This window comes from Volvox carteri (genome assembly GCF_000143455.1).
Source record: "Volvox carteri f. nagariensis unplaced genomic scaffold VOLCAscaffold_42, whole genome shotgun sequence".
In the NCBI taxonomy this organism is placed as follows: domain Eukaryota; kingdom Viridiplantae; phylum Chlorophyta; class Chlorophyceae; order Chlamydomonadales; family Volvocaceae; genus Volvox; species Volvox carteri.
Genome location: NW_003307585.1, coordinates 103,588 through 112,763, shown reverse-complemented (window position 1 = coordinate 112,763; position 9,176 = coordinate 103,588). Strand labels below are relative to the sequence as shown.

The following is a 9,176-nucleotide window of genomic DNA, read 5'->3' as shown; positions in this document are numbered from 1 at the left end:
GCCAAATGACGATGACGGCATGTTGCGATGCTCGGGTCGTTGAGGCGGTTGATGTGTTTTACCCCTGGCGGCTGCGCACCTTCCCCGCGGGCTGCATGCAGACACGGCGGGTACCCTGCAGTCAATCGCCCGGGGCCCCCCGCCCCCCCCAGTGCCACTGCCGCCGTACCAGCAGCCACAGGAGCAGTCGCCTCCAGGAGGCCCCCCGGCTGCACCCCACGCCGTGTGGTTGTATTCCTCGTCCATCACTCAGGAGCTATCGCAGGACGGCTATTTGCTGGACCTCGGGTGGGGGTATGGGGGGGGAGAAGGGTGAGGATGTGTGTGTGGGGGGAAGGCCTGAGGGTGGAAGGGGGAGGAGGGGAAGGGGGGTTAGGAATTGGCGCGAACACGGGGGTGGCGACCTAAGCGACGGATGTGTATGCGGTGGCACTTTTGTCAGTGGGGATATGATCCGCCTCATGCTGAGTCTGAGGAGTAGGCCTGCTTACCGTGGTTGTCTTTTGTGCAGTACGGCAGGCGAGGTACGGGCTGTACGTCATTAGAATTATGGTCGTGTTCCCGTACTGATTTCTGTTATAGCCGTTCTGAACTTGACTCCCGTCCGCCGCTGTCTTGGTGTTCAGGGAGCTCGTGGAGGATGAGCAGTACGGCCTTGACTGGTTTGGTGTCGGACAGTCGTACCGCCTGCATGTCGTACCTTATGCTGGACGTAAATTTGCAATTCCCTTGGACGGCACGCTGCTGCACCTCTTTTACCGAGAGGACGTTCTGGAGGCGCTTGGCCTGGCCCAGGTGACCTGGGTTTAGGAAAAGAAACAGACGAACAGACAGATAGACAGACAGACAGACAGGTAAACAGACAGATCATTGAAGCGGACAGACGGGCAGACAGAGAGACCGACAGGTACACAGACGTCACACGCCTACAGTGACTGGCTCAGTTGGCTCCTGACGTGCCCAATACTTAGTCCGTCAACCTCCAAAGATATGGCATGCCCTCCCTCTGAATCACTCTCTGTGAAGGACGGTGGTTCGCTGCCGCAGGTTCCGCAAACCTGGACTCAGCTCGTGGAGTTTACCTTGTCGTACACGGCGTTATTAGCGTCGTCGTCTTCCCCTAGCGGAGGGGGAGCTACGTCCGCAGGGTCGTACTCCCACCAGTCGCTGCCGCCGTACCCAATATGCATTGCGCAAGACTTTGGTGAGCCGGGGGGCTCGCGGGACCCCGGGGGCTACCTGGCCCCGCACCGACTGGATATCCAGGGCTGTACATCCGGGCTGTACAGAAGTATGTATGTTGGGGTGATGGATTGGAGCGACCCGCACCTACACACATACACACACACGTACTCCACTCGCACGCCATTACCCGCTCTTTCCCCCCAACCCGTCCACACACCCCTGGCAGGATGTCGTCATGAGTCCTACCTCCAGGCCATCTGGTCCAGTCTGGCACAGACCCACGGGTCATCCCAGCCCATCCACTTCGAGCCCGCCACCATGCGGCCGCTGCTGGACGGACCGGCCAGCGCCGCAGCCTTCCGCATCCTGGCCCAGCTGCTGGCTACCTCTGCCCCGCCCGAGGCGGGCGAGGGGTGCAGTCAGGGCAGTCTGAGCTTTGCCCGGGGGAAATGTGTATTGGCTCTGGGGGGATTCGTACAGCAAATGCAGATGCTAGCCGAGTCACGTGCCAACGGTACGGGATTGCCACCAGGAGCTGTCGTACGGGTTTCGGAGCTGCCCGGATCGGAGCTGGTCTCCTCAGTCCCTCCGCAGGTGGCTGCGGAAGAGGAGGGCCTTACGCCATGTACGGCTGACTCATGTCCGTACGCCACAAGAGTCACAATCAACGTCGCGGCGGGGGCGGAGGTGGAGGCGGAGGCGGGTGGTGTTGCTGGTTTGGGTGCGGCTCTCCCTGCCGTAAGTACGTTGTCCGGGCGGCAGCAGCGGGAGGTCCTGGTGAACAGAGCTCCTCAGGCGCCGACTTCCTTACTGGTGGGCAGCATCAACAGCCGGTAGGGTGTGGAAGGGGCTGGGGTGAGGGGGGAAGAGGGGTACGAAAGGAAAGACCAGCCGGACGTCATACGTGTCCGAACTGGACGAGGTTGTATTACTATTACCTTTAAGGGGCTGGGAGTCGTACATCACAGCACAACACATCACAACACACGCTAAGCCAACAGAACACGACCCGATGTTGCGATGTCGTGCCCCCAAAAGGTAAAAGCAGGGGAAGATTATGTACATCTCTCTGGGCTTAATTGTGTAACTTTTAGGTTAGCAAATGCATATGGTCCTCGTAATATTAGTGGACCTTTGCCAACTTTTTATAAGCGTTTAACTACTAACCAAAATTGTTTTGTTATCGATACAAGACGGGATTTTGTATATGTTACAGATATGATTGACTGTATAGAAAAAGCTGTAGATGGTCAGTCGCTCCGATATGCGGGAGATGACGAGGGACCTCACCTCCTCGTACCGCACCTCGAAGGGGTTTCCCCTTGGGGACCTTGGGTGGACTCCAGACCCGGGTCTTCCCCCCTGCCTCCCCCAGCTATCAAACCCCGTCTCTTCCCCTCCCTTGATCGCCTCCATTTCCCCCCCCCCCCCGTATTATGACGTTTTTTCGCCAAGTAAAGATAAGGCTGTTTTTGTTTTTCCTGCTGTTACTGTTGCTGTTGCTGTTGCTGTTGGTGTTGGTTCGCGGCGGTAGGGCGCCTCTCCTGGGAAAGCTCTTGGCGTTCGAGCTGCTCGCCTTCATGGCCTCATCAGACCGTTACAACGACCCAAACCGCCACAACGGTGACAGCGACAACGGGAGCGAGCTACTGCCGACTGTGCCGTCCCCATTGCGGGGCCTCTTCCCCACTCGGCCGGTCCTGCTACAGCCACCGCCCGGGTCAAGTCTGGACATCTGGGTAGCGGCGGGGTACGACACGGAGCTGATGCGGACTGCCATGCCGGTGCTGTACGGCAGCATGACGCATGCTAATATAGCTTGGGGGCTTCGCATGCCCGGACAGCATGTTTACTCGTGAGTGCACGGGGGGGGCTGGGAGTGTTCCTGTTCCTGTTAATGGGCGGGGAAGGAGGCGAGGGAGGGGGGTTATTTTTTTTGAGGAGCAGATGGATTTTGGCGTCGTATGTAGTCGTGGGTGTGTAGCCGAGACGCCCTAGGAAATAATTGAAAGCCTTAGCGGGGGACGGACCCTGGCTGGCTGGCTGGCTGGGGATCCGGGGGTCTTGCTGCTTTGGGGCCCCGCCAGAAAAAGTAAACTAGTGTTGATCTTACTCACCATCCTTCGTTCATTTTGTCCTCGACGCAGCAACTTCCTTGGCGACGTCATCGGATCGATCCTGACCGGCAACATTTCTGTGGAGCCATGGATTTCCGCTTCTTTGTCTGCCGGCGCCGGCGCACCTCCCCCCAAATCGGATCCCAGCAGCCCCACACTGCCCCGAGTGCTGTCCGCTGTAAGGGCGGAGCTGGCGGACTATTACAAGGGCGAGGTACGGGTACGGCACCGACTGACTGACTGACTGACTTCTGACGGATAGACATACAGACTGTTTGGATGGCGGCCACACCCTCGGCGAACAACCCTCTCGGTCGGGGTGGGCACATCAACTGGCGCCCCTAGCTCTGTAGTGTGTTGCATTCTAAGTCCTTTAGTGGCGCTTATGCAATGCCGTACAGTTCTTGGGACGACCCACCTAAGTCTGCCCTGCCCTGCCCGGTGTGCATGCGTGTATATGTGTGTGTATTTGGCCCCTCCTGCCCCCTGCCCCCTGTATCTTGGCCCCATCCGTGGTGCGGGTGCTGGTGCTGGTGCGGGTGCTGATTCCAGAACGCTTCCCGTCTGTACGAGGTGTCCCGTCAGCCCTGGGTGTTTGCCGCCCTCACCGGCAGCAATTGCAACGCACGAGTACAGCAAGCCACCGCCGTACCGCCACCGCGCAGCGATACGTCGAGTGAGTCTCTTGTACGTAACCTCCATCCCTAGATGACTGTGACGGCGGTTGCTGCTGCTGTACTTGTAGTATTTCTATTACACTTTACGAAGGTTTTTAAAGACTTCGCGCCATTGATCTTTAAACATGAGCTATCGTCCAACCCCCCTCGTTGAGCCACTTCCATTATCATTTTCGCACGGGGCTCTCTCTGCCCCCCTCCCCGCCCCCACTCCACTCCACTCCACCGAACCCAACCCCACACACGCCCCCACTCCCCCCTACCTGACCCCCGATACACGTACGACAGGGTCTCACTCTCGTCACGTGCCGCTACTGCCAGTGCTGCTAAGCGCCCTGGTGCCGGGTGCGCTGCTACTGCTGGCGCTGGGCCTGGGTCTGCTACTGCTGGTCGGGATGCAGTCCGATGGCGGCGGTTGGCGGTTGGTTCCGTTTGCCGCCGGCGGCTCCTCGGGCGGCTCCTGGTGGTCCTCCGGAGAGCTCAGTGCGGGCGGGCCCTGCGGTGGTGGCGGTGTGGCGGTTTGGGAGGACTCCCCCCCCCACCAGCGCCACCACCGCCACCCCCCCCAGCACCTCCGTGGGCTGTGGGGCTGTCTGGTGGTGGCTCGGCGGGGCGCCCGGAAGGTGCACCTGCCCGGTGCGGGGTCGGAGGTGGTCTTGTGTGTTACAGACATACAGGTGGGTGGACAGGGGGGCGGGGGGAGGGCGGGGAGGGGAGCGGGAGGGGAGCGGGAGGGGAGCGGGAGGGGAGCGGGAGAGAAAGAAGAAGGGGGGTTATCTGTCGCTCACCGCGCATTGCGGTCCCAGCTGAGCTGACCCCTGCTGTTGCCTTTGCCCTCCTCCCCTCTTCCCCTCACTCACTCACTCAGTCACTCAGTCACCCCCTGCCTCCACCCAGCCCATGCGGGTGTCTTAGGATTTGATCTTCGGAGCCGCGACGAGGGAAGTGCCGTATGGTGTTGTTGGTGGTTGTAAACGGTTGAGTGGCTTCAAACAGGAGTGACAGCTCCGAATAGTCACACCAGCGACGTGTCTGTAGAAGGTGGAACCGATGAAACTGTGGGGACGTAGATGCTTGGGGTTTTAAGAGTAGATGTTGATCAGCAGGGTGATGGTGTCATCAAGAGCCCAGAGTAGAAATAAGCGGAGGAGGTGCTGTAGAGTGGTGGGGGGGCGCAGGGCGACTAGGCGGTGGTGGTAGGCGGCTAGTTGACTGGCTACTACAGACAACGAGGGCGCCCTGGGCGCCAACTTGGTGGGACCTGAAAGGAATTGGATTTAGATCCTCCGGTAGAGGTGGTGGGAGCTGCATCACCTAGTACGTCGAAAGCAAGCGAGGGCGGAGAGTGCGGTTGCGCACCACCATGTTAACACCCGGTGTCGTGAAGGGGGCCCCATCCGTGTGTATGTACGTATGTATGTATGTATGTGTGTGTGCGTCGTGTTGTGACATGCGATGTCCGCAGGATTCGACAGCTCTGTGGGAGAGCCTGCCTGCGGACACCCTGGCTAGAGCGGTGGATATCCACCACCGCTGTGTACGGCGACTGGCACTGAGGCACGGGGGGTATGAGAGCTCCACTGAGGTGCGGGGGGGAGGGGGGAGGACGGGGGAGGACGGGTTATTAATACACACGCTTACAGGCACTGTGTACGACACGCCCACCCTATCCAACACACGAACCACCAACCCGCCGTACGATTCCCTCTAACGCACTAACCGTCATTCGCCCCTCAGGGTTTCCCTCCAGGCTGTACGAGTCCATGAGGGGCCGCCTTGCCCCGCCCTCTGACCCCCCCCCTACTTCCACCTCCCTCCTTCCCCCCGCTCAGGGCGACTCGTTCATCTTGGCGTTCAGCTCGGTTCGTGCCGCAGTGGGTTTCGCCCTGGAGCTGCAGAGCCAGCTGCTGCTCGCACCCGGCTGGCCCAAACTGCTGCTGGAGCAGGAGGTGGGGGGGAGAGGGAGAGGGGAGAGGTGGGGAAAGGGGGAGAGAGAAGGTGGGGGGTCTAGGGGTGCGGGGGGTACAGGGGGCCGGTCAGGGGAGGGCACCTCACAGCGCACTGCGGCTGGAGGGGGGTTGCCACAATCTTGGAGGTGATGGCGCTGCCGGTCGCAGCGGAACACTAACCGCCCCCGGGGCCGACAGGGGGCTGAAGGACGGGCAGTCGCCAGACCTCGATCCCGCGCTCCCGTGCTGGGCCTCTTTGATTTCCAACTTACAGCTGTGGTCGGTGCGGCTTGTGGCGTAGGTCTGCAAACCCGTCTACACGCGTCTGCCCGCGGGCTTTCCCTTCAGTTTGCACGCGTCAAGCCAGGCCTCAACCACGACCTTGTCACCGAGAGTACGGAAAGTACGGAAATCCTCGTGGGGAGGGGAAGCGCTGGCGAACGCAGCGGCAGCAGCAGCGGCGGCGGCTGCGGGACCTGCAGCGGCGGCGGCTGCGCCGTCCAGCTTAGCAGAGGAGCAGGCGCAGGCCAACGGCCGCGGAAGCCGTGGCGGCGCCGCCGCAGATGCCGTACTGGCCACTTCACCACGCGCATGCGGCAACAGCGATGGCGGTGCAGCGGCACGGCGGGTCTCAGCGGCGGTGCCGCTGGTGCCGTACACCGTCAGACCGCTGAGCTCGACGGGGACCATGGCGCAGCAGCCCCCTCGCTGGGAGCTCCGGCAGCTTCCCTCCCCGACCTCATCCGGGGCCACCACCCCCACCTGGGGCCCGAACGGGGCTTCCACCCCCCGAGGGACATTCCCTAGAGGACGAAGCCTCACCGACATGACGTATCATGCCGTACAGCAGCAGGACTCGATCACTATCACCGGCGGCGGTGGCGCTGGCGGCAGCAGCTATCGCAGCGAGTTGCATCCGTTACCGGAGGCTGCTGATGCTTCCGCCGCCCCCCGGGAGGTCACGTCGGATCTGCCGGGTGGCGGCGGCGGCGGCGGCCCCGCAGTGACGATGTCCATTTGGTGTGGTGGTGGGAAGGTTGGTCGCAGTCCCACTGGAGGAGGAGGAGGAGGAGGAGGAGGAGGGGGAGGAGGAGGGCCTTCCTGGGTCCTCCCGGAGGTGGGCGACTGCCCGGTGGTAGCCACTAGTGCTCTGGGCTCCCTGCCCCTGCAGACCTGCTCGTCTGGGCTGCTGAAGAAGCAGTTGTCTTGGTTGGGTGAGGCGGCGGGCGGCGGCGACATTATCACGGCCCGGCCGCCCGGGTTCGTGGGGGCAGCCGGGAGCGGCAGTCAGAGGGGTCCGGCGGCTAGGAGTCGAGTGCTGTGCAGTGCCGTGGGGGGGGAGGAGGAGGAGCAGGAAGAGGAGCAGGAAGAGGAGCAGAGGCACGGAGTGGTGGTGGGGGTGACGACGTTATCGGATGACACGGACATGCAACAGCCTCCACGTCAGCCTCAGCTACAGCCTCAGCTACAGCCTCAGCAGGAGCAGCAGGAGCAGCAGGAGCAGGAGCAGCAGGAGGAACAAGCACAAGGGGACGGTGACAGCGACCAGCTGCCGGTGTGGTGCGACAGTGGCCCCCTGGCGGCGGCACCAGACTTCTCCATGTACAGCAACGCAACCTACGTCCCCACGGCCCACGGTGCGGGCGGGGCTGGCGGCTCCGTCAGCTTGACCAGCGGCGTGCGGGGGGGACTGTGGGACGAGGGCGACGGCGAGTTCATAAGCTCTGCGAGTAACGCCGTCATCTCCCGCAGGAGTTTCCAAAACAGGACACAGAATGTGCCGCTCAGCTGGGGGGTGGGCGGGGCACCCTCGGGGCCCGCCGCCGCCGTAACGCCCGCAATGGCAACCATTCGGGGAGGAGGAGGTCTAGGAGGTGGTCGCGGCGGTGGAGGTAGTGGTGGTGGTGGTGGTTGTCGTACTCTTCTCGAAGTGCTGCGGACCGCAGCCGCTGCCGGAATGGCGGGCAGTAGCAGCAGCGGCCTGAGCGGCTATGCCAGGACGTCACAGAGTCAGCAGCTACATGCACAACACAACCAACAAAACAACCGCCATCTCAACCACCACAACCACCACCACGAGCACCTGATGTTCAGGTGCAAGGGAGGGGGGGAGGGGGGGAGGGGCGGTAGAGTCCGTTCCATGTAGAAAGCAGCTGAACGGGTGTTGCGAAGGAGCTGAAGGGTGGCCTAACTAGGCAAGTAGGCATTGCCTCGTTAGGTCACCTGGTCAGCACCCGCCGAGGTTGGGATGTTATCGTCGAGCAGCTGCATTCCCCCGCCTGGGCTGTCGGACCTCCATCTCCCCCCAGGGGAAATTCGTATGCAAGGAAATCGGAAATGAACTGCCGGAAGGCGTCCAAAGCTCGATAAGCATACTGGGAGGAGATGGACAGGGTGCTGGGGCGGGGGGACGGGGGCCGGGGGGGGTGATATGCGGAGCGAACCGCCGGAGCGAACCGCCGGAAGGCGTCCAAGCTCAGCTCGCGAAACTGCCCTTAGGGATGGAGGGAGCTCTCTAAGCGGTGTGGGCGATGAAGCCAGATCGACCCCCCCCAGGGAGGGAGGGAGGGATGGAGGGAGCTCTCTAAGCGGTGTGGGCCAGATTGACACCCCCCCCGGGGGGTTCGGAAGTAAAACCCCAGTACGACGTTACCCACATGGCGGTGTCGGTGGTATAGTCGTCGTCCGGGGTGGGCGCCATCTCCACTTCAGTACATGGGGGGCAGCGCCGGCCTGGGGCGTCATTAGTCTCTGGTAGCGTTCATAAGGCCCTCGCGACCGCGGACAGAGAGCCACAGCGAAGAAGGGCCTTGTGGAGTAAACGATGTTTGTCCCGTAACCGTCCTCTGGAACTGTCCCTGTCGCCCCGTACCCTACCCCGCCGTACCGTACTGCACTGTGCCGTACCGAAACAGGGGCCTTCGTGTCCGCATCGGCATCTCGGTTGCCGTACCTACGGCGGCGGAGCTGCAGTACAACGCTGCCGCAGCACGCATGGTGTACGGCGGTCCCTGCGCGGCGGCGTGCAAGGCCCTGGCGGACCTGGCCCACGGTGGTCAGGTGCTTCTGAGCTCCGGAGCGCACCGGGCGCTGGCGGCGGAGTGCCAGGGGCTGGGGGGCAAGCCGCCGGGGACAATGGTGGGTGCAACTACATGCACTGATACGTTTGAGTCGGTTAGGGCTTGTCGCTGTCGCCGCCTGAAAGGGCGGCTCCTGCGGGGTTGAGGTGATATGCGGAGGAGCGCACC

General features: G+C 62.3%; 1 protein-coding gene across 1 annotated transcript in view; it reads left to right on the top strand.

Moving 5' to 3' along the window:
- Positions 1-9,176, top strand: part of VOLCADRAFT_95133 (uncharacterized protein) — a gene marked incomplete at both ends in the record, with an annotated part of 19,582 nt that overhangs the window by 814 nt on the left and 9,592 nt on the right. Inside the window, 13 exons of the mRNA XM_002954349.1 lie at positions 102-288; positions 627-795; positions 1,048-1,204; positions 1,412-1,923; positions 2,895-3,040; positions 3,333-3,516; positions 3,855-3,978; positions 4,268-4,656; positions 5,445-5,564; positions 5,812-5,928; positions 6,230-6,964; positions 7,100-8,022; positions 8,844-9,066. Of these exons, the coding sequence (XP_002954395.1) occupies positions 102-288; positions 627-795; positions 1,048-1,204; positions 1,412-1,923; positions 2,895-3,040; positions 3,333-3,516; positions 3,855-3,978; positions 4,268-4,656; positions 5,445-5,564; positions 5,812-5,928; positions 6,230-6,964; positions 7,100-8,022; positions 8,844-9,066 (3,986 nt within the window). The remainder of the gene's footprint in view (positions 1-101; positions 289-626; positions 796-1,047; positions 1,205-1,411; positions 1,924-2,894; positions 3,041-3,332; positions 3,517-3,854; positions 3,979-4,267; positions 4,657-5,444; positions 5,565-5,811; positions 5,929-6,229; positions 6,965-7,099; positions 8,023-8,843; positions 9,067-9,176) is intronic.